This window comes from Aythya fuligula, chromosome 7 (assembly GCF_009819795.1).
Source record: "Aythya fuligula isolate bAytFul2 chromosome 7, bAytFul2.pri, whole genome shotgun sequence".
In the NCBI taxonomy this organism is placed as follows: domain Eukaryota; kingdom Metazoa; phylum Chordata; class Aves; order Anseriformes; family Anatidae; genus Aythya; species Aythya fuligula.
This window is the reverse complement of record NC_045565.1, coordinates 21,610,971-21,636,690: the sequence shown is the minus strand read 5'-3', so window position 1 is coordinate 21,636,690 and position 25,720 is coordinate 21,610,971. Positions and strand designations below refer to the sequence as shown.

Below are 25,720 nucleotides of genomic sequence, written 5' to 3'. Positions count from 1 at the left end.
GGGGGGACATGGGACAGCATGAACTAGACCCTAATACAACCTGGCTTCCTCACTACCTCTTTTAGCCTGAACATGTAGCCCAAAGGAATTGGAACTAATGAGCTGAAAAAGGAAATGACCAACATATCCCAACAGAGAACCACAGAGAATATACACTTTTGCTCCTGAAACTTTTTTCCTCTGTCTCTGCAAAGGGTTATGGCAGCAGACACTTGACCCTGAATTGATTAGACTACAGTCACAAAGTGGAAAGTCTTACCCCGAGAAGGCATGTCAGGAATCTGACACACGTTGCCCAATCCTAGCTACCATTCATACTCAAAATCCTTAAACAAGTATTTATGCACATGTTGAATCCACATCAGCAGTCATCATTTGTAACATCAAACATGCATTTAGCCATGAGATGCACCCAGTCTGCCCAGGTTGTAGTAGGCAAGCAGCAAAACCTCAAGTACCTATGCTCTTCCTTGTGTTTCTGTATTTCAGCCCCTCTACTAACCAACTTCTTATTAGGCTTTCTATGTTCTGAACGACGCCTCAGTTTCAGAAGTTGATTTCTGAGTTCTACATTTTCCTGCTGCCCTAGATTTTCACGCTGCCTGCACCAGCACATGGAACAACCCAGCACAACTGTGCTGAGCAACAAGATGGCCTCCATTCTGAACTATTCAGTGCTTCTAGGAGCACACCGGAACTGGAGTTGAGCTCAGAGAAGTCTGAGCACTTTGTACTCACCAGATTCTGGGGGCATTACAAGTAGTATTTAGGTCAAAGGAAGAGATGAGATTCTGGGGAATGGCTAAAATTCTTACGGTTTAAACAACTTAAACTTCCTATCAAGGCAAACGTCTTCACCGTCGTCACTGCTGTGTTTCATCCTTCTGTGCCTGTGCACAGCCAAGTCTGGATTTGGCTGCATAAGATTGCTAAGCATTGCCAACTAAAGCTGAAGTCAATGGAAGCACAGCTTTGAATAAATACAGTACAAAATGCCAGCCCTGTTTTAAACTGGGCTTGCTCACTCTAGCACCTGCAGGAGGGAGGTTATTACTAAGACAGGAGGAAAACAAGTTTGTCTGACTCCAGCATCCCAATCCAAAGCAGCAAGAACAGCAAACTGCAAAAAATGTACTATGGAAGTTGGGCACAGTCTGCCATGGTGGCGCACAAGTGATCGCATATGGCAAGCTCTGAATGCTTGCCGAGCAATCGCTAGCTCCTAGCAGCTTCCCATGATGCAATCCCACTTGCACCCTCAGTAAGATTTAATATATATCCAGGTATCCCTCGCAACAGAAAGGAAATCTGAGGAATACAGTCATGTGGTAAAGTAAAATGATCACTTTGCAAAAGAACCAAAAAACCTGCAAATAGCAAGTGTTACTTCCTCTGCAGCTTGGTGCTGGAAAGCTGCCAACACCAACATGACTGACACCACAGATGCAGGAAGAAGCTGCACAACCAGAAATTTCGATATTTTTTTCCGTATATTGGATTTCATAAAATTATAAAAATAAAACAAAATAAATAATGAAGCATAAAATATAGGTAGGAGGAAAAAATAGGGTAAATCTGTCTATGCTCATGGTGAAGAACATTACAGCAGAGCTACTAGCACTAACTCTCAATGGAATTTTATTTTAATTCCCCTTTCTTTATTGATCTCGCCAGTTAATGTTGGGTACTGTTAAATTAAGCTGGATATATTATGTTCTTTCTATGGAACAAAAAAGGGATTTTTTTCTAAGGTTATTAGTGTTGTTAGAATGTCCACAGAAGAAATGCACGAACTTCTCATACACTTCTCTCACCACCAGCTAGCTGTAGCATATTTTTTATTTTGGTAGGTGTCCAGGAGTTCACTGGGCAAAAGGTGAATTTTTCTATCCTTTGAAAAAAGGAAAAGAAAAAAATCTCTAAAAAAAACTTTAAAGAAAAATTAGGAAGTTTAAAGCAAATAAAACCAACATCTAATGGTATATACATTATGGAAATACTTCTGTATCATTTGAACATTAATATTTCAGACCTCTAGTTCACAACATTGAATCCCCTTGACTAGATTACATAAACTTTTATAATTAACATGCAAGAATTCAGATTGAATCCAAAAGCTGCAAGAACATGTCCTACTCAGTCTTCACTAAGAAAGGTAAATATTGCATGCAAGCTTTACCCCCCCTTATAAATTCTGAGTTCTAAAATGCTACAAGGAAACCAAAATCTTTCAGTCAAATGTTGGCAGTTTTCATTTCCAAATGAACCAAAAAGCACAGAAATAGGTAGAGACAGAACAGGCGTTATACTGAATTACCAATATGACTGATAATTATATTATTCATTTTAAAACTCATTTTTCTTGGCAGTTAAAATGAGATTCCCCTTTTGTACAAATGCAAACTACAGGTAGAAATGTTCAGGCTTTATAGGCATAAGAATTGGCATTGCAATCAGTTAAACAGAATGTCCTATCAAATTACTAAATATTCAATATTTGCTTGCAAACTGCAAGGAAGAAAGTAATAGAATTTACCCTTCCCTCCCCTGGAGGTGGTAGCTCCAGGGCAGGCTGCCTCTGGGCAATCCACATTTTGGAATTACAGGGAACAGACCAAAATATGTCACTGCTGGGTACAAACTAAATACAGTTCTCTCTTGTTCTATATTATATTGTTCATTTCTTTAATCTTCTCAGCAGAGCCTTACTAAGCAATAACCTACTTATTTTGCTGTTTGAAGCATCCTGACCTATTCTTCCAACACGGGCTTTGATAATATGCTAATGTACTACTTACATGATCATTAGTGTTATTTCTCTACCTAAAATTCGAAGATAATATATCATCTAGTCAAAAGCTTAAATCATGTAACCTAGTGCTCCAACTGGGAACACTGTTTATTATCAGCAAATAAAAATCTAATGCACTTAGATATTACAGACACCTCCCTTTTGCCACTAAAACAACAGCAATTAGAAAACTTGTTAAAAAAAAAAAAAAAAGGAAAGAAAAGAAAAGAAAAAAAAATCTACAAAAAATGCTATTATTCTTACACCCCTTATCCCTTTACACTATTGTATGGAATGATCTGCAGACATTACAGCTGTCTGAGCACTCCCTGACAGCACTGACGTTTAGTCATATTTTGTTCAATGTGATGTTTTAGATAAAAATCTGCTCATCCGTCCAGTTGCTGAATGCCTCTCAAAAAGCTGATGTATTCACTTTGTATTATAGTAACTCATTCCAGTAACAATTGCTTGTAACAATTCTAAAATATAGGATTAAAGTAGTTACACCCAAGATGATCATCAATTCATAAAAACAAGCAAGTGGAAAAAAAAAAAAGCATCAGCAGTGGGATTTAGAAGGCCATTCATTACACCCTTGAGCTATTAAAATGACATAATTTAAGAGGTTCACTGGCCTGCCGTGCAAAAGTTTAACATTGATAAGTTACATTTGGGCTTCCACAGCTCTGTTGAGTAGAATTATCCCTGTGTCCCATAGCAAGGAAAGTCTTACATTGACCTAAGAATTCACCTTGCTAGCTCCATCAGCACGAGTTAAGCACAAATCTAAAATCCCAACATTAAAATACCTCTACAGACATGCAAAGACAGCAAATGGAGAAGGGAATGTTGCAGATGCTACAGCATGAAAGGGTCTGCACTGTCTGAACTTCATAATGCAAAACAGAGTAGAGATATACAGTGCAAGGAAATCATCGTCTCAAAAAAGATTTACAAAATGAGAAGTCTATTTTATGATGCTATAAGATAACAAGACAAAATAGGAGACAGAAAAGCATGCAGGTAGGAACTGTCAAGCAGATATCTGAGCACCACTGCCCAGCAACTTCATTTACTTTGGCCACCACAGAAAGGGAATCTCAAGGATTTCTCTGGAACAGAAACAGTCGTTTTGTTTTTCCAATAACCACTGACATGGGATATAATGCCAAAATGTGTTGTTGTTGTTTTTTAAATAAAAGTTACTGAAATGTTTAAGCCTTATGGCCAACAAATATTGTCTCTCACCTAAAGCCACTGTGCTTTTAAAAGCAACGTGACTAAAATAGTATCTAATTGGCATATTTCAAGCCAGGTCTGTTGTGTTCAGAAAATAGTGACTCCTGAGCAAAACAATTTGTAGGTGCCAGAACTCCAGCTAGATATTTCAAGCAAAAAGGAATAAGATATTTCATCTGTTCATCCCGAACAAGTTCGTCACCTCCTGGTTTAGAGAACTACCCTTAGAGAAGACAGTAATTTTTCCATTCCAATGCCAATATAGTCCTTTAGTTCTGAAAGGAAAAAAAGAGGAAAAAAAAAAAAGAAAATAGGAAAGTACAGTGGGAATGGCTGTTCAGTAAGAAAAGAAAAGTGAGGTCATTTACTGAGAGATCTAAAACAGGCCACAAACACTCTCAATGAAAAACATCTCCCAGAGAAGACAAGAAGGTGACCTTCTCAGTGTGATGTCACTTTGCATCCAGCAGGACTTCAAAAAAAAAATTAAATTTAACCTATTAGCTGTCATATACTTTTAATTACCAAAACCATTCATGTAAGCTGTCCATATCCTGACTTTATATTATTACAGCACAATTAATATGCATGACAAATTGTGGCACAAGAATTAAAAACCTACTTTAAAAGAGACACACACAAAAATACAGCCTGCCACCTTCTTCCTACACCTTCTTGCTAACAGACACTGAAAATAGTTTTGTTTTGTTTTAATTATTTTTAATGATAATTCTCACAAGAACAGAGAAGATACTCACAGGAATAAGAAAAACTTTCACATTAGAGGAGCTGAAACTGATTTAGTACAGGGGAAATAGAGTGCTCCAGACAGGGTAAACATTTTCAGACAGAAGTCATCAGATTTGCAACAGATTTTTCCTTGTTTGTACAACGTAATAAGAACTGACAGGCACCTTAAGAGATTTTGTTATAAAGAAAAGAATCAGGATGTTCAGCTACATAAGCATGTGTGGGGAAACTTTAACAAGTTCAGCGTTAATAACTTGGACAACAAATGTCTAGGAAAAAGTCTAGCAAGACAGATAAAGAATTAAATAAATAGAATCAGGAGAAGTCAGGAGCAATTAACGTGTGCTCCCTAATCAGTCTTCACATACAAAGGCAGGAGTCAAGTTGACAAGGGCAGAATACAAGACAAAGCAGTATCATCCAGTCCAATTATAGATATCAGCGTGAATGTGAATACTGTTATCAAAAGGAACCTGAGTTGGTAATGCAGTTGGCGGGATGACTAAAGCAAGAATGTGACTAAATCACAGGCAAGAATGTGGGTAGTGTGTATATCTGACTGGTAAAATAAAAATGAAATGCAATGACTAGAGCAGGATATGAAAATATACAAGACAAACATTGTTTCTAGTTTTTATAATTGAAATTCAAGGATATATTTAAGAAAGAAAAAGTAAAGATAGCGTAGCATCTCGTAATAATCATGCAATGTCCTGCAAAATATGAAACCTGGTTCTTCAAAGAGTACAATACAGCTGATCCAGCAAGGGCTTCAATATGGCACTTCGTAAAGTGCTACAAGCAAAAGTAACAATATAAATGGCAAAAAATAAAAAAAAGAAAAAAAAAGTGGTTAATAGTGCAATTGAGATAAGAAAGAAAATTTTAAAAAAGGAAAAAGAGAGAGAGCAGAAATCACCTGAAGTTACTAATGGAGTTTTGTAAAAACAAATCTTGAAACCAAATTTATCAATAAAGGTGGCATTACATAGGAATACACTAATGATATTTGCAACCTATCAATATACAGGAGACCAGCTTATCATACAGAAAGAACTGAATGAATTTGAAGAACTGCTGCAAAGAAGGATGATATTTAATATTAGTAACTAAAAGGTCATGAGCTCAAAGACTCGTCTTCACTATAAACTGGAACCTCAGCAACCAGAAAGGACACAGAAAGGAGAAAGATAAGAGTTTAGTATATTTCAGGACAATTACAAACAACAAGCATCAATGTAACTGAAAAGCCAAACAAAATTCCAGGCTCTATAAAAAAGGGTTGGATGCCTTTTGCATCTTTCCACATCTGCATTCAAAAAAGTAAGATATTTTCACTGTATTCCCTCTTTTACATTATTCCTATTCATCTACATGTCCGACTGAGCTGCGTTTTAAAACCAATTCCAGTTCAAGCTTATATTAAGACAAGGTAAAATACTAACAGAACATTCTCTAAGAGCTGAACCCTTCCAAAAAAAGTGTAAAATCTGCTGCAATCCATTTTCAAGTAGTTTTAAATGGAGCACAGGAAGTCACTTACTTCTCCCTTGCCTAACACGAAAGAAGTTGTTATATAAGTAATCTTCCATTTCTACTTTGTGAAACCATGTCAGAGGAGCGTGTTCCTGTTTAGACAAGGCATAAGAGACTGTCTACAGAAGCTTAGATCAAAACATCACTTTTTAGCTCTGCTGACAATTACGGTCAATTTTATTTCCCAAACAACACAGTACAGCGTCATTTAGTAGCAGCCAAAAGCAGCAGAAATCACCAAGCTGCTGAAATGCAAAACCCAGCCTAATGGCTGCAAGGTTTCATTTGCTGAAATTCTCACGTACAGAGAGCGAATAGGTACATTGTTATCTTGGATACCATACACAGAAACACTGCAACTTCACTTTCATTTTGCATTATAAAAATCCTACTTTTTCTCATACCTGACTTTTGTTTGCTCCATCCTTTTGTTCTGCTTCAGTCTTCATACTGCAGTTATCCACTGCCTAAGGCTTTGAGTTTTAAGAAAAGCCCTTTCTGTTACTATGAGATGTTTCACTGTTTTGAATTATTATTATTTTTAAATGACACAGGAATAAATAAACAAGCCTAGAACAAATACACAAATATGAGAATAACTTAAAGTGATGAAATACTAGACTGTTATATTAATCGTAAATTTAAAACTAAAAGGTATCTTTATAAATGCTTTAAAGAAAATCTCAAAACCGTGAAGTATACCATAAACATTTGACAGACTTGGTTATTAATAGATCTTAATGGTTACTAAGCACATCAATAGCTGATATTGTTTGGTTACAAGTCATCTGTTAATGTACTGAACCCTAATAATTAGTTCATACATTAATCATTTATTAAACCTTTACAAATGTGTGGTTACTCTAAAGGTCATGTAGCGAACGGCAATAATACTAGCTACCTACAGGTTAATTCATTAACGCATTTAACAAATCTCCTTGACAAAGTAAAATACTGCATTAAAGGATCTGCCTAAAAACCTCTGTTTTCAGTGGAGAACGCTTCCTTGTCAGACCACAGGGAACACAGTAGTTAGTACATTAGACTTACAGTTTCTGAAGTATGATCTTTTGATTGCTGTAAGGCCATATAACAGTTCATGGTTGTCTGTCACATGCTGCTAATTCTCTACCATATTTCCAGCTGCTTAACACATGATAAACTTTTTAAAGCTTAGATTTCTGCCTTTTACATTGTAGGCATCCACCTAATAAACTAAGTAGAGGTAAGGTCACCTGGACCTGGACTACCATAACATACAAACAAGAACTGCTCACAGCAATTCAAGCAGAGCTTGTCACACTTGCATGAGATAGAAAATATTACTGAACATGCAAAAAACGTGTTACCTGAACTGAAGTACCATACTTACTTATAAAAATAAGGGTTATATTTTCCAGATATTTTTTCTCAATTTAACACTGCCTTCTTAATACTTAATTGAATGGTCTGGAAGGATTTATTATTAATTTTTGATTTTTAGATCAACAGGAAAGAGAAAAAAATTAGTTCACAAGAAATAGAAAAGGTCAATAGAAAAGAGAAAAGGCATGCCTGGGTGTTCACAGTCGTGATAATGGAAGGCAAGCTTGAAAAAATGGAGGCAATCTAGCATTTAGTAGAACTCGCAATGCACTGTTCTGAGATACTGTAAGTTAACAGAGCAATTTTGTTCATTTCTGTTCTTAAGTTTATTTATACTATGTGTGTTAATAAACTAAACTAAATGGTAGAGATGATGTAGAGTACTGATGTTATAGTTATGATGTAAACTTTATTCCTCAAAACCAAGTCAGACACACTAGGTTGTCCTTTTTAAAACTCGCAAGGTAGAAATTATGTAATCATTCAAGGCAAAATGGCAACTTCTTCCTTTTGTTTTTCCCCTGCTAACAGCTAACAAACAGCAGCAGTAAAAGCTTAAAATGTTTCCACTGCTTCAAAGATAACAAAGTAGCAACTTCCAAGGAGGAATTATGAAGTTTCCATTAATCCAAAATATTATTTTATCATTCAAGTCTTTTAAAATGAAATGTTTGTTACATTTAATTTTTCACAACTCTCATAAGAAGCCATAATTCCAGACTGCCTTTAGGAAGCAAATCTTACTTGCAAAAAAGGCTTTACCACTCTGAGAACACAAACAAGCTTCAGCAGATGAGTAATTCAGAAATACATTACATTATATATAGTACCACTTTCTAAAATTGAATGACATTTCTCATTAAAAGGTCAGCTTTAAGTTGCTCACACTGTTGCCAAAAATAACTTTTTAGGGCGTCTTTTTAAGACCAGCACATCTCACAATAATTCTTCCATGCAGGAAGGGTGAACTTCACCAGAACATCCACTTACAACTATGACATAGAAGAAAATTATATTAAAGAGAAAATGTCCATGTTAGATAAATAATGTTTCTAACTTTGCAAAAATACTGTTTTCTTATGTCAGATATGCTTTTATGTCAATCCACGTGAAAATCCATCCCAAGTCACACATTCTGGAAACTGGGTGAGGGGACGAGAAAAGAAAATCCATTCAGCACATTCAAACTAAGTGTGTGTTACAGAAATTTAACCAAATGATAATTTAGAATTTTCATCTAACATTTCTGACAACTCTGTCTTACTTAAGTCTGTTTAAGCCTATTTAAAACCCCTTATGCCATTATGCTCCCACACAGAGCAAGTGAACATGATTCACCTTATGACTACAGAAGTTTATTGGGCCTTGCCCTGTAGCTTTAAGCTTTGACGTACAAAAAGCAAAATAGAGAAGGCCAACTCAGATGAGAAGCCTCAGTTAAAAAAGGGATCAAAAAGCAGGAACAGAAAGAAGTAGAAGGGAAGTTTGAAAGGAATGGAGTTGAGCAGTTCAAGGCTGGATGAAACAAGAAAAAGGGGTTAGGCCCACAAAAATCACACTACATCCAAAACCTTGGCAGGAATCCCAAATGTCAAATGTCTCTGAAACCCACTGACAATTTGTGCTCTATACACATTACTTTCATTAACTCTGTTAATCCAAGAACAATCTGTGGTGTTGATCAAAAGATTGCAACTTGGCTGATGAATCATATGAATGTCATCATCATAACATGCAAGACAATCTGTGGTTTTGCTTAAACATTTGACTTAAGCTCTAGGAAATGTGAAAGAGCTCTGAATTTTACAAAGCCATACAAAGAGATAGCAAGTGCAGAAGCAAGATTGTTAGCGCAATTTAAGTTGTACCATTCTGCATGAATAAACCATAGCTAAGTGTATGATCCTTTTTTTTTTTTCCCAACACAACCCGTTTCAGCCAGTGTCCAGAATAAACCTTTGCAGTGATGTTTTTGAGTAATTAAAGTTTGTTTATCTATGAAAGCTCTATGTTGTTTCATGCAGAATTTGGAAGATGTGCAGAAAACAACACAGGCGATTGAAAGAAGCCAAAAGTGGGTCTCACTTGAGGAAATTACATATTTTCCTTCTTTTCTCTGATGAAGAGTTTTTAATTCCTGAATAATTGCTCAGTAACTAGACCTGTTCACATGTGATAATTTATTTTCTTCACTTTCTGGTTCCTATTCTGATATTCACACAAGCAGCAAACAAAGGCAGTCAATGGATGTTCTGCATGGAATAAAAAGCTATGTATGCTAAATATTTCAGAAGAAAAAGCTTTTTAGTGTTCTCAGATTGAACACTGAGAAGGAAATGATTTCTCCAAACACTGTCTCTTACGTACATTTAGAGAAGAAGGAGTGGTATAATTCCTGCTAACTCTAACGTGACAAGACAAATCAGTATATATCACAATCTGTACAGTGCTTCTCTTCTGTAAGATCTTAGAATAATGGACAGTTTTATGTCTGGGATGATTCTGAAAGGCATGCAATAAAAACAAAGTCATGTTGAATAATGAGAAAAAGGAAGGTATCAGTTGGCTGTGTTTTACAAATAATACTGTGAACTTAATAGAAAAAATAAAATCATATAATTAAAGTTTATGAAAAAGCAAATGAAAATGATGACCAAGTCTGAAGATACACAGGCAAAGTGTCTGCAGAATTTCGCCACCTACATTTTTAAAAAGTCTGAAATTTACAAGTAATAAAAGAGGTTACAAATAAAGACCTATTTCTATAAACAAAACCAGCACTTTCATCTAATTTCTTTAAAACACCTGTTTGTCATTGGTATGTACATGCTTTTTGGCAGTTATTAGAAATGCTTCTGCTCTTTGCGTAAATTTCTGCAAAATGAAACAAGAAAAAAATGAAATAAAGAAGAAATAACTAAAAAACATGGTACCTTAAACCTAGTTACAAAATGTATGAAATGTTAGAATAGCCTAAGAGTCAAAGAGTCTAAACATTGCTCTGACACACCTGTTAGGCAATAAGAACAGTGAACAATTACATTTCAACTTGCATAACCACTGAAAACAGTTTGACATTAAGTACGAAAAAAGGTAGATTATGTCAATAACAACAAAATCTACTTTATTAATTCTAGGGCAGACACCATTGAATATTATTAGAATTGTTTTCTGAAGAGAATGAACTGTTTAAACATATCTGTATGCATCTGTTTATGCATGTGCATATATATTGTAAACATATTTATACACAAAATGCTAATATTACTAGGAATGGAAAATTTGCCTAAAGCTTTGCAATACACATTGTTTATTTCTCTCATACTGTGTGTTTCACTTACTCTTATTACTGGCTAAAAGAAAAAAAATATTATCTCTACGCATATGTAGACATTGAGGAAGCTTCCCTACAGAAGGGAAGTTATTAGACCACGCAGCAACAGGAGGAGTCCAAAGGGGAATTTAGCTAACCTTACGCTGAGTCAACAGGAACTAGAACATTCTGCTTCCTGCCCTTTCTGAAACTTCATTTCCATCCCACCTTACTGACTGTGTAGGCTGAGACAGGAAGTAGCGAGACCTACTTCAGGCAGCATCTTGTGAAATCAAGTACCTTAGGCTTGCAATGGACTAGAAGGGGACCAGAAGTCCGATTACCTCTGAGAGAATGCAGTAAATCCTACCTACTCCTGTCATCCCCTCACTTGAAGACCACATGGAATTTCTTTATCTAGCATTTGATACCTTCTGACAGTAAAAGCATGATTTTTTCAAAGACACGGAATACAAGTAAACAATCCTGCTCCTTGCCTACAGAATACGGTGCTCCATTTTCAGCAGGTAATTGCAATCAACAATTACACATGAACAGCTTTTTATATTGACTTCTGGGAGCTGAGAGACAGGGAGGGGGAACTAGAGAAGAAAATAAATACTTTTTACTTCTGAAGTCTTCTAACTGCCATTATGCTAGAGGACTTGAGCAGATCTTTCTCCTTAAATAACATATCACATGTTACTATTATAAAAGCAAAAGCAAAACAACATGCTTATTTTGGGAAAAAGCAGTGACGTTTATCAAGGCCTTTATTTCCTTTGGGAGTTTGGAATAACATCTTGATAATTTTTCTACGGCAAGTATATTTTATTTACAAACGGTATTTTCAAACTCCTAAAACTATCTCAAGAGATCAGTAGGAAAAACAAAGGCCAAAGAGCCTTTGAATCTCTCTTAAAGATCACCACTGGCTAGTTTTGGTATTTTTCCCTTCAGGCTAATTTGAAAGTCTTGAAAAGCACATTAGTCTACCCAGTCCAAGCAAAACTCAGGTCTCTGTAGTTAAAATCCCTATGTAACTTCAAACTAAGCAGTGCAATCTTTTCATTTTCCCTTGCTGTGCTTCATCCAGGAAGCACTCGTGACTGATCTTAACGAAAGGAGAGCTATTTTACCAAATGCTAAGAAATTGAAACATTCATCATCCATACAGCAAACTCATATTTTCTCCTTGAAAATCACCTAAAAGAGGGAAACACTGATTTTCCATGTCTTTCTTCCTCTTACATTCAATTCACAAGAGCAGCCTTTAGGCAGAAAAATGAAACTCTAGGAAGACAATCCAAGAAGGGAAATAGCAAAATGCTCTTCACCTTCTAACATGTCTCCTTAAGGAAAGGCAGGTAATTTCTTCAGCAAACCTTTAAGACAAATTATTGCTTTGTTGTACTACATTAATACCATTACTGCTTTTGAGGAAGTCCTTCTCTATATGAAGTTGCTCAGACCATCACCTGCATATCAAACTTGTTACCTTCGCTCTGCCTTCACAAGTGTGGAATGAGGGTTTATCTATGACTCAACTGTTTACTCAAAATCAATAAAATAAGTAATTAGAGCTCAAATCATCACACTTCAAATATTGAAGTGATGTCTTTATTATTCTATGTTATTGTGTCTTAATTAATTTGAAAATGCAGACATTTAAAATTAAAATATCTAAAAAACTGTAATGTTATCACAACTACTAAAGCTAGAATGTCAGGTATTAGTTATCGCTTTTATACTGAAAGACTACTGAGATACCATAACATGCCTTCTCACACTTCTATATTCCAAATCAGGCTACTTTTTGTGTTATATATATTTTGTGCAATAGTAACATCAGAAGCGTGTAAGGCAGCGGGATAAGGCAGGGAGTAGAAAAGCAGACTTATTTCCACAACTGGGTCTTCTGTGTGCATTTGTTTGTTTCACATACTCACAGGCTGTCAGTACTAGAGTATCATCAGATAAGAAACAGTAAGATTAGACTAAACTAAGAAATTATTTTCAAGATACTAGTAGTGCTACTAATATTATGTACAGTTACCTACCATACTGTCAGCACCCTAAATGTCCAATTCAGAGCAGAGAAATAGTGGTTCAAAAATAAATTTATGATAGACTTACCGCATAATATGATTTTTGGTTGAAAATAATACCTAGACTTAAACAAAATCTTTTAAAATACAGTCACCAGGGTACAGAGCATTTTTAGACTGAAAAAATCCTCGACTCATAAACAATGTTACAAAATTGAAGATAATATATTTTAATATTTTTCCCTAAGACGTGAGGACAATTATTCTGTGTATTATTCTACTGCATGTGCATGCATATTTTATAGGTACCTAGGTGTGTGCATACACAATTTATTATGGATATAAATTTGCACTGGAGTGGGTAAAGCTAGGTATGAGCTAATATCACAGGCCTGAAGAACTTCAAGTGTTCAAAGAAAATATTTTCTTAAGGAGCTGTCTGTTAATTATCAGCTGAAAATCGCGCTAAAATTATAAACATTACAGTGGCCATTCCCACGCTTGTCATTTCACGCAGTAAACAGCTACAATGTGTTTAGTACTACACATGATGAAGGACTTGTGCCTGCTAATGTATTACTAATTAGTATATGTAAATCTAAACTTCTAAATATACATATATACAAGCACATATTTCTGCATATATCCATATATTTACAACAAACTGGCTGCATGTTTGGAATATTATTTTTATAAGGTACATAAAATTATAAGCTAACTTTAGAAATTTTATCTGGATCTAGACTAATTCCTACTGAAACCAATGGAAAACAATAACAACAAAACTTTTGCAGCCCAGTTATCTTTGATCTCTGTGCAATTAACACGCTCTGCAAAAGAAGTCATACTAAAACTATTTTATCCACAATAAATACCACCTTTTTATTGTTAGAGAAGTATCTATCAGTAAAGCTGTCAAGCCTGACTTGATGTATGCCAGAAGCTTCAGAGCACGAAAGTGCTATGCGGCTTTTAAATCTGCAGCTTGCAATTGTGCATTTTTTTATTGTTTCTGAAGAACATTACTAGAAGAGCAGCATACCTGACAACATTTGCACAAGTTCTGGCAAATCTTTCACTTATTTGTTACAGTGATATTTTTAAACTTCCATATGGTTGACTTTTGCAATTAACAACTGTCCTTCTAGCATTTAATTCCTTCTCTATCTTCTCCACAGTAAAGAAAATTTCTTATCCACACTTCCAAGGATCTATTTCAAGCACTATCAATCCTCCCAACCCCACAAGCTGTATCACAATATATTTGTATGGACAAAAGCCAAAAGAAATTTACCATTCACCTGCGAGAACTGAAGGACAAGAGTTCTGGGAGCAACTCAGAAGCACGAGATGACAATAGTTCTCTTCAAGCCCCACTGCTCTGCTGTAAAAAAGGAACTGAACCGTGGCCCTGGTTCCAGGGACAATCAGTTAATGTCAACCTCAAATACCAGAGAGGAGGATAACCTGGCATAATGGCACAACACTACTGCCTGTCACATGACAATCACAGCACAGGAACTTGGCCTGAACCTCCCATAAGCCAAAGAATATTCAGAACACATTGGCCGCATTTCTGTATTTTCTATCTGGCCTTGTTCCATGTCTATTCCTGCGATCTCATCTCCAACCCTTACTTGCTGCAGAACACTCCATTCCATACCAATTGCTTCTTTTGCTTTCCATTCCAACTATCAGCTTTGGATTTTCAGGTGGATTTGTTTGTTGTTGTTGTTTGCTTGTTTGTTTTTAATGTAGTGCAATCAGTTTTCCTCCATGAGCATATGAAAACAGTCCCCTTCAAAGCACGTTCAGTTGCCTCTCAGCACTGATCACGATTCAGATGCCAACAGTATTTCTACCAACTGATGCTTTAAGTGTTCTCATATAATTCAGCACAAGTATGTCAAAACCAATAAGGCAGCTGCCATGAGTATAAGGTGCACTGATTCAGGAATAAGGTACTCTAATTCAGGAATGAAGACACATAGCATTGCCTTATACACATGTTCCTTAGAGAAAGATTTTCCTTTTTTTTTTTTTTTCCCTAGAACTCCATATCTTCATAACGAAATAAATATAAACCAAAACGTTTAAAAGGTCTTATAATCTCAAGGTAATAGAAAAGAATGAGTTAATACAAAGAACTTGCTAATGTGCATTAACATGTTTACTTGCATGGCAAGTTCACAGAAAGGTATTTCTGAAACAAACAATAATAAAAAAACACTTCAATTATAAAGTGTGGCAGATGTACTTGGATAAACCTGCCGGAATTTCCTGATAGTGCTGACAAGCAGAACTTACTCAGTCAATATATTGCCCAATTTCTATGAGGATAAACAAACAAACAAACGCAACAACAATCCAGGCAGCAAATATTGAACTCTTATGAATTTCATTTTATCAACGCAGTAAACAGTACATGGAACAGTTGCCTCCTATTAGAACAGTTTCAAGGTTTCTTTGGCAAGTTGTGAAGTATAGGAGCAATCAACATTAATCCAGATCACATCCTTAGTACGCAAAATTCAGTAATTCTCGTTAAAAAAAAAAAAAAACCTACTAGGAAAAAAAATTTACAAGTTTTCTGAGTCTCTGAAATCAGACTGTTATTTGAGCTGGTGTTCAAAATAGTCTAAGTATTTGCTTTCAATTGAAAAGAAAAATACCATATTATATTCAGAGAGAGAAAAAGAAGTTTCCGAGTTTACACATTGACTAATACATTACCTTTTCAGAACCTTAGTTAAAATCAAAGGAACTTTTATTTAAAGTATTTATCTACTTTTTTTTTTTCGCCACCGATGACTAAATACCAGACAGTTTAATTTGTGACAGTTTGTAGTCACAATAATAAATACATAACGTTGTATGTATGTATGTGTAAATACATAGTGTTGTATGTAACGTAAAAAGATGTTTTACTGAGCAAACCACAGAAATTAGAAAATTTACTGTTATTTTTCCTATTAAATCAAATTTACCAGAATTTGTAACACCTTACAGGGAGACAAATGAAAGAACACTTGTAAATTGAAACATTTCCCACTCCTAAAACAAGAACTGGGAGATATATTCACCAGCTTTTATGCTAGGGCTTTCTGTGCAACCTAATAGCTTCACTAGGCATATTGCATCTGATGTATAACCTTTCTCCAGACTTCAATGCTACAGAGACATTGCCCAGCAGTTTAACAGAAGCCACTCCGCCTTCATTTAGCGTAGCCAATAAAAAATTACCAACTCTCCCTTTAAATAGAATGAAGCAGCAAAATGAAATTTCAGGGCTGACTATAAAATGCCCTCTTTGAATGGGACTGGAAAGAGTACAGGAATGCATATATCTTACTTCAACAATCTCTTAAAGTGAAGGGAGGGGGATCTTGATTTATTTATTTATTTTGTTTCTAATGCTAAGTGTCAAGCTAGATGCCATTCTTACAGATCTGCTAAGTTAAAAATGTTTGAGAGTTTCTGGTTTACTGAGAAAGCATATATGAATGATTTCACTGTAATCCAAACCAGAAAATGTTGATATGTCTGAGACTAAAAACAGCTAGCCTAGCAGAAATTTGAGATTCACTTCACCTTGTATAGATATAGCTGCAAGTATATGCTCTTTCTTCAACTTAAAATGGATTTCGCACCATGACAGATTTTGTTCTGCATTAAAATTGCAAATTTTCTATGTGGCCCAGTTTCAACCGCAATTGATCTGCCTTGTCGTCATAAATTAAAAAAAAAAAAAAAAGTGAAGGACACTGCAGCTTTAAATATTTCAGAGCTATGTAGCTAGTAAATAGACTCCATTGCAATATGGCTCTGAAGGTCGTGTCCTATTGTCTCTTTTCTCTGCAAATATTTTGAACAGCATAAAATGGTTTATTTTATACAATACCTCCCTGCCATTTCTAAAACATGTCAATTGTATTAGGCATTTCCTTACTGGAAAGGACAGATACGCCACTCTTTCCATACACACCCACGCTGCTTCTAGATGTATTCAAAGCATCCGCCGTGAATATAACAGCACGGCTGTACATGTCAGACATATACAGTCTTTCATATGTATACCTTATGATAACAGACCTTATGTTTAACCCCCCTGTTAAACTCCCCAGCATAAAGACAATTAATTATTTCAGTGATGATAAAATAACTAACTGGATCTCAGGTCAAATAGCACCTTCAGTTAAAATTTATGTGCCAGTTTGGAAATTGAAGCAAGCTATTTTAACATCTCCTGCTTCTCACATATGGGTGAATGTAAAAAATAATTATTATACAAAGAGCAGCAATAGAACATAGTCTGCCAAACCTGCTTTTCATGTAGAAAGGCTAGTTACTACCTTTCTGATGGTACAAAAAAAGAAAAACAACAGTCGCATTTAAGAACAGATTACAAGAACAATAAGACCTAATGTTGAGCCAGAATTTGGAATCTCTGTGTATGCACTCCCTAGGATCAACCCCACTTCTTTCATATGAGGTGACAATTTGGTGCAGATATGAATTATGCCTCTCAGGTAGAACAATAAAGTGAAATATCCCCCTGCAATAAATACACCGTGTGATAGCTGTCACCACATAGAAGGTACATGTAATCATTTACCTGAAAAGGCAACAGATTGTTGCCATTGTCCGTCCTGAATGCGTTGTCTTCCATCCAGGATTTGGGGGTTAAGGGTGCAGCCCGTGGGAACTTCGGAGGGGCAATGACATTGCTGGAGAACGGCTTTTTAAGGGGTGAAATGGGATTGAGGGGGGAGGGTACGCCGACCCCCACTCCCACGCCGACCCCCACTCCAACTGCCCTTCGAGGGTCCCTACCAGCCTGCAGCCCACCCCAAGGGTTGGAAGGTGTACTCCAAGCTGCATTTTGATGGTTATTCCAGCTGGAGGAGGAAGATGAGGAGGCAGAGGAGGAAGACGGTTTGCTGGTCATGATGGGCTGATGACTGTAAGCAGCATTTCTCTGGGCAAAAGGTGCCTGATTAGGGCTCACAGGTGACCTCCGCTGCTGCTGCTGTTGCTGCTGTTGAGCTTGCTGCTGCTGCTGCTGATGTTGGTGGTGTTGAGTCTGAGCTAGGCCAATTTGAGGCGAGAAAGTGCCACCAAATACAGGGTTGACATGGTGTGGAAAATTCTGGAAAAGCATTGTCCCATTGACTGGAGTAATCCCTTGGAAAAAGCTATCATCCACCGTGTTTGTGGTCCCTGTAGACCAGGTGCTGCCGAAGGAGGGAGACAAGGAGGTGCCGGCTGCAGGTTCTTGTTGAGGCTGGTGAAAGCTCAAGCCAGGCAAAATGGGAGACTCCATCTGCATCTTCTCCTTGCTATTTTGGGAAGGAGCTGATGTGCCGATACTAGTCACTGAACTGTTGTCTTCTGGCTTGGGCGTCTCCGACGAGATGGGTGTAGAGGGGGCTTCTGCTGAGTTTGGATCTTGCTGCTGCTGCTGCTGCCGCTGCTGCTGGGGCTGGGCTTTGCTTTTGTCCATCAGTAAATCATCCTGCATGGTTTGCGCAGCTGAAACAGTAGGGGAAAAAACCACAAAGACAGATTATTAACATTGTCATTCATACCACAAAGCAGGCTGTTTTAATCATTTGCCGGCCAAAAATCTCGTCCTATTGCTAGTGCTACGCTACAGCAAGTTGCAAGGCAAACCCGTAATCTTCCCCCTCCCCCATTTAGGAACATGTAAGCTTTGATCGTGCTAGATTGCCTTTAAAATATTTTTTTTAAGATGCTTCACCCTTTTTGATGCCTTGTTTCCCTTCAGTCTAAATGAGAGATGTGCTTATAGGGCAGAGATATACAGCAATTTCGCCACGTCTCTTTTCTCTTACACCGGAACTCAGAGCTCTCACCCTGCAATGAGAAACTGATTCTGGTTCCTGTTTTTCCAAGCACCCTCCTCCTCCTCCACCTCCTCCCCCTGGCTATTTGCATACGTCAATAAATACTGCTGCGTCCTTCAGCAAGGTTAAAGAGACACCAGGCTTCGCTCTTCTCCACCCCTTTCTCTAGCAGGGCACCTTTAAAGGAGCCGGCTGCCTATTTTCCGCACCTACCAGCTGGCCTTTCGGGCACTTGGCCTGGGCAGGGGCGAAGGGTGCGGGGACCGCGGCCCCTCCCCGGGGGTCCCCGGCTTTCGGCCGCCCCTCGCTGGAAGCAGGCCGGGGTTGCCGGCAGGGAAGAGCAAGGCCAAGAGGAGCAGGCAGGGAGGTATTGTTAGAGCGTAATTCTTCTGGTGCTTTCACGGTGAGAAAGAAAAATGGGGCACACCGAAGGTTTTCAGTGGAGACGTGCCACCTTCTAAAAGTCATCTTTAAGCGTGCAAGACAAAGACTAGGCAAGCAATTTATTTGCCAAATGTGCATGTAAGTTGAAACGTTAAGAAGCAAATGCATGTAGCGTGACTGAGCCTCGTATCTGCTACAAAAGCTGCTTCATCTGAAGCAGATCCGATAACATACTTAGATTAATATTTCAAACCACAATAATAATGCGTATACAGACATAAATGAACAGCAACTGCATGAAACTAGAACAGGAACCTCCGCATTTCTCAGACTTTTAGACAACTGAGAAGTTCTTATGCATATCAAAAGTATTTTAATGAGCCAAACCTGCTTACTTTAATTGAGAAACTGTGTCAGAGATGGTCATCACTGAATACCTAATTGCACTTGTATTGAGCTGATGGTGAGGTCAGCGTCCCTAAGACCACCTTCTTTCCAGGATTGTTTTCATGTAACAAAGGAAAATTCAGCCAAATCAATTCACTGGTTAAGAAAAGTGGCAGAGTAAAGTCAGTGACCCTTTCCAACAGGGACAGTTTTCAGCTGGTCCGTGTGCATCTTTAACATTTTTCATATTTGAATCTCTCCTAAGCCACTCACATACTTTTTAGTTAAAATGAAGGTAAGGACAGGTTTCGGCTACCAGCTAAGTTACTTCGCTTGCTCCCTGTTATTTCCCTGTTCAATATAAAACCAGCCAGGGTCCATGAAGGCTACATTGTGATTCAACATTCAGGCAAGTTCCTAAGAACAGAGGAAACTATTGCATCTGTAACAGGCAGCTCTGCTGCTGCCGATGGGGGTGCAGAAAACCCTGAGAGGCATTTTAAAGCAATGCTGCAGTAAGCCATAATATACCAAGCCCTGGGTAGCTTTCCATTAGCTGCATTTATGGCAAAATCACCATTACTCCTGTGGCTGCATAAAATTGCAGATGATTCTACATCAGAGAGATCAAAAGATAGTATTTATCCCTCCCCTTGTTCTGAGCCACCGGTATAAAAATATAGAGTGAAAAATATAGCAGCTGAAATGCTAAAATTCTGTCGTCAATACAGTATATTTAAATCAGTTAGTCACCAAGTTATCTATAGTGGCTAACACAGCAGTGGCTTCCAATATGTACCTTGACTTAGCTGTTTGTATTTGAACTTTATCCTGCAGGCTGCAATCCACGTTCATTTTCATATTACTTCTTAAAGGTAAAATCCCTGCACAATTCAACTCTCTTGTCAAGGTCAAGACCTACCTTTAGCAGTGAAGGCAGTCTGAATGGAAAAACACTGGCTGATAAACGACTGAAAAGCAGGCCACCAATGCCTAACACTGGACTAATATGCAGTACCTCTTGATTATTTGCTGGTGTAAGTATTTGTGCAAATCTACAATCCAGTACAGGAAATCTATATCCCCACAGCAATACCAGCTCCGGTTGCATGCAGTAACCCATGCAGTCAATGCAGAAATTCTTAAGGAACAGTTACCTTTAGGATTTTCTCTACTTAAAGCTCAACAAAACGTCAGTATATTTATTTTCTTCTCTCGGGTTTGGTATATGACAAACACGGCCACTCTGGCAAGAGCACTTTGACAACTGGAAGCTTTCGGCGCATGCTCTGCCACGGCATTCTGGTCTTTGCAGTCTTGGCCGGGCTGGGAGCACCGGCCTCCCAGAGGGCAGCTCGGCAGCACCCAATGCATCGCTTCGTAACCCCAGAGCATACGGCTGCCTGGGCAGAGCAATGATTGCTGGGCAAAGGAGTACTTCCAGTATTTTCAAACTTTCTCCTGAACTCTGAACTTTTACTGCAAGAAGTCACTTGTGAGCTCATACCAGCTAAAGAAAAATTACAGCTATTACAAAGGAGATTGTGTCACTTTGCTTTGAAGAAATTATTAAGTAACCGCTTGTCCTAATGCCATTTCTAAAACCATTCTGACCCAAACACAAACAGGGCAAATATGAAAACTTAAAACAAATTAAAATCAGCACATAAGTAAAAATTTGTGCTATATGAATAGCTTCCAATTCCTAATTTACCTTTTTTTTTTTTCGTTACTCAGTTACTATTACAACTCTGAAAATTCTTAAAAAAAAAAAAAAAAAAAAAAAAAAAAAAAAAAGGGAAGGTAAAAATTTTACTATTTAGCATTGCATCTACTCTGTACGCAGCAGCTCCTCATTTCAACTGCCTCCCATCTGCTGCCCACATATCTTCAACCTCCACTTCAATACACAGCCTGAAAGGAATTTATCTCATTAGGGATTCACATTTTGATGATTAACATAGGTCAGATACGATTTTCAGAATTTAGTTTACAGGTACTTATACTATGTTTTGTGTTGATCCATGAATTATTCTAGATTTCTGTTCTGGATAATTATAATACTGATCATTCTGGAAAAGTGATCATGCTTGTATGAAAATCACATAGTTGAAATAACAAGCTTGAAAATATCAGCGTTTTCTAAAGTTGCAGGCTGATTTTTCAAAATATGAAATATACATGGCTTTATGGGTGAAAAAGAGATGACTAAAGCTGAGAAAGATAAATTAGGGTAGCTGAAAATGGGTTGTTAAAACACCCTTGTATTTGCTTTCTACTGTCTGTTTATGTTGGACCGTGTGGTTTGCTTGCCTTAAATCAATGCTATAATTAAGAGTTTCAGAACACTTGCTCTAACCTGTTTGTCCTACTCTGAATCATCAAGGGCCTGAACTGCTTTCTTACAGCAGCTGAAAATGTCTCTCTCCTTTTTTTTTTTTTTTTTTTTTTTTTTTTTTTTTTTTTTTTTTAATATTACAGTGAGTATAGGGCTTGCTCTGGTCATTTTACACACCTCCCTTATGCCCCTTCTTACTTTAGGGTTATTGCTTTCAGAAGCTTTGAGGATCCGAATAGAAGGACCACACCCTTGCTGTCAGTTTTTTCCAGGAGACAGCTTCACTTTGTAGATCAATTATTAAGATAAGGAGAGTGCTCATTATGATATTCACAAACAGAGAAGCACTCTACAACCAAAGAGAGCCAAGTTGTAAAGGCAGCTTTTGATCCATTAGCCACTAGAAGAAAAACACTTTTCATTTCTACCAGCCAACTCTTTCATAATTGGAAATTAAAAGATAATAACAGCTGTATCAGAACACAAGAGCTTCATTCAATCTGATATCTGAATTACTTGACCTGGGCCAGCTCCAAAGAAACAAATGTAAGAAATACCCACATAAGCCTAGCTAACTCAATTAATGTTGTATTGAGTATATTTTTATTTTACAAAATTCATTACAATGTAATTTAAGCCTACTATAGCTAACAACCCATGCTAGTCTTCCTGTCAGAAAGTGAATAGTCCAACTAGCTTAAAGGTTAAGATGAAGCATTATGTTACTGAAAAACTGAGTTTTATTGTAGAAATATTTTTCTCAGATAACATTTGATTCATTTGAGCTTAATTGAGGACTCCTTGTCTTTAAAAGATGGAATCAAGTACATATAGAATGGCTAACTGGTCTTGTCATTTAATTTATATACTGCCATCATAGCAGTTAAAAGGCAGCGTTGCCAAAAGAGAATAAATACTTTCATATTGCCAGGTTACTTAACTTTGTTGAAAACAGTGAATACTTCTAGCAGTTTTAATGTTGTCACATCAAAAGAACTGTATTAAAAAACACCTACTTCATTATTCAGACCCTTTTTCAGGCCTTGATGAAACAGTTAGGTAAATATTTAATATACCTCTGTATTCTTCTTACATTAATTATCAGCTTCTCTATTAAGCTTAAATTTGTGTAAGTTTATTATTAAACAATTTAGTATTTTAAGAGATGACCTTTGGGAATAGATCTGACAGCCAAATATAAGCCCTAAATAGCTCATGTTATTTTGAGTCATTTTCATTTAGTTCTGCATTTGACTTCAAACGTGCAGTTTTATTTAATTCAAAATGGCTGCCACCTCCAGTCTGCATCAGTCAGATCTCAGGCAGTAGCAGTCACTGTCTTTCTCTTTGCACTGGCAACAGGGAGACTTCTCAGGGGAGTTCTCTCCAGGCCCAAATGCTGAGGTGAAGGTATTGAGTGAGACAGTGCAATGGGCATCACATAGACAGAAGGAATGAACAAAGAGGAATCTTTTAAGGGAAACAATGATTTAACAAATGAAATAGCTCTGAGAGGCAACCTGAGATTTATAGTAGAAATTGCCAATGCAAAGAAGAAAGCATGAAAAATAAAAGTGGAAAGGAGGAGAAAAAGGGCATGAAGGAGAGTGAATTGAAGGAGGAGATTGTTGGGATGAATAAAGAAAGCACTTGAGTAGAGCAGCTGCATATCCGGTCTTGCTAGGGGGAAGAAATGAGGATGGAATGACAACTCTTGCTCTCTCAGGGAATAAGGAGAGTTCTCTCAAATTTAGAAGCAGTTGGTTATGTACATATTTTAATGTCACACTTTGATTCTGAGAAGACAAATTAAGAACCCGTACCCCAAGCTGTCCAATTAAGTCTTGAAAAATGAAAAGGCACAAAGCAGTTTCTGGGTTCCAGGACTTTTCAGCTATTTATAGGATGTTACAAGGTCTGCCATTATGATTTTTTATTTCATGTTTGCAAAGAAACATAATGTACAAACCTACCAAGCATTTACTATTTGACTTTATATTCAAGATTTGATCAGTCTCCTCAATCCTCCCTACCCAACGGAGGTAAAGCAAAGCAGCATGCTTTATCTTCAGCATGGTAGCCAGGTGATTCTGGATTCTGGTTACATTTCTTCAGGTAACTATTGCTCACAGTCATTACTGCTGATCCTGATCTCACAGCTTTATCCTAAATGTCAGGCAGCTAGCACATCCTCTCAATCCCAGAACAGAAATACAGAAATTACACAAATCACAAAGTCCTATGAATAAAGCCAGCATCCCTGCTTTGATTTCTAAGGTTTAAAAAACAATATATAAAACCTAAGCATTTGGCTGGCCTATCTGATTAGTGCTTTGGCCAGTAGACACTTGACTTATTGCAAAGATTGGGAACTGGGAACTTTGATACCTAATATTGCTCTTATATTTCACAAACAGCTGTAATTAGGAAAGTGTTCATTAGGTTCTCTTCCAGGAAGCCATGCCCATATGGTTTATTCAGGCCCCTGTACATCCAAGACTTCTCAGCAGAGCAAGCAAAATTGAATTTTACTGTCCCAAGACTAAGTACAAAATACAGTTTCTGGGACAGGATGTCAGCACGCTGTCTTCTTCCTATAAGTAGCATTTACATCAACGTAGCTTCTTTAGCAATCCTGTTTATGTCTAGCAATTAGAAAATAAACAGCACCCTCCCTACTCTATACGTATAATACTGCTTACAAGTCCAAGTCCAGTTATTAAAGGATAAATAGAAAATAAGATCAGGGAAAAATAAGGTCAGGCACAAGTTGGGAAAACAGAATAACGTACTTAGGTCTAATGCATTCTGAGCTGAGGTACCAACTGTGTAACCAACCTCTACATTTGTATTATTCTATAATCTACAACGGGGCAATACTTCACTTTTTAACGCACGCTTTTACAACACTTTTCTCTCACCAAAGACTCTCCAAGCCGGGCTGGCTTTCCCCTCACGAAGGCAGCAGGGCTGCAGAATGCTGTTCTACCCAGCCCATGGAGCGGCACCCAGCCACCAGGCCGTTTCTGCTCCCCTCAGCACAGAGCAGGTGTGCAGCCAGTCAGTGCCATATCCAGTAACTGTGGTGTAACAAAGTAACCTTATCATTTACACAAGGTTTCAGGAACTAGTTACATGTAGCAGATCTCACTGCAAGAGCTAAACATTTAATATATGTGTAGACATGCGTATATAAATATATAAGCACACATAAAACTGAAAAGGAAAGCCCAGAGCTGGCCGTTACTGACAGACCATCCCAAGAACCCGGAATGCTCTAACTGTCCTGTGACGACGGACTTAGCAGCACCTCAGGATGACCCCCACGGTCGGCAGCATGCCCGCCGCCGGTAGCCCCGCGGCCACCGGTCCCACCGAGCCCTCGCACCCCGGGGCCGGGCCGGGAGCCGCCCGCACCTTGCGCCTGCCGGGGCGGCGGGGAGCCTCCTTCCCCAGGGCGCAGGGGCGGCCTCGCCCTGCCCACGGCTGTGAGGTGAGGAGGAGGCGGCGGGGCTGCGCCGCTCCCCTCAGCCGCTGAGGAGAGTAACGGTCGCTGCGCGAGGACGACGAGGGCGGGAGCCCCCTCACGGGGCTGGGCCGTTACGGAGGGCGCGCGGCCAGTGCCGCCTCGTGCCCCCCCCGCCCGCACACACCTGCACGCGAGAGCGGTCCCGCGGCCCGTACCTGCCCCGCGCGCGG

General features: G+C 38.0%; 2 protein-coding genes across 7 annotated transcripts in view; one reads left to right on the top strand and one right to left on the bottom strand.

Annotated features, from left to right (window-relative positions):
* The window catches only part of CPEB3 (cytoplasmic polyadenylation element binding protein 3), an 82,999-nt gene extending 62,081 nt beyond the window's left edge, over window positions 1-20,918 (bottom strand). For 5 of the 6 annotated variants that reach the window (XM_032191755.1, XM_032191758.1, XM_032191761.1 and 2 more), the window contains exons 1-2: window positions 18,807-18,931; window positions 17,661-18,577 (exon numbers count right to left, since the gene is read on the bottom strand). In XM_032191755.1, coding sequence (XP_032047646.1) covers window positions 17,661-18,566 — 906 coding nt within the window. In that variant the 5' untranslated portion in view covers window positions 18,567-18,577; window positions 18,807-18,931. Of the gene's footprint in view, window positions 1-17,660; window positions 18,578-18,806; window positions 18,932-20,840 lie in introns of those variants that run through there. The other variant, XM_032191756.1, reaches the window with a different exon arrangement.
* MARCHF5 (membrane associated ring-CH-type finger 5) overlaps window positions 19,401-25,720 on the top strand; it is a 35,519-nt gene continuing 29,199 nt past the window's right edge. The window contains exon 1 of the mRNA XM_032191763.1: window positions 19,401-19,434. Coding sequence (XP_032047654.1) covers window positions 19,427-19,434 — 8 coding nt within the window. The 5' untranslated portion in view covers window positions 19,401-19,426. The remainder of the gene's footprint in view (window positions 19,435-25,720) is intronic.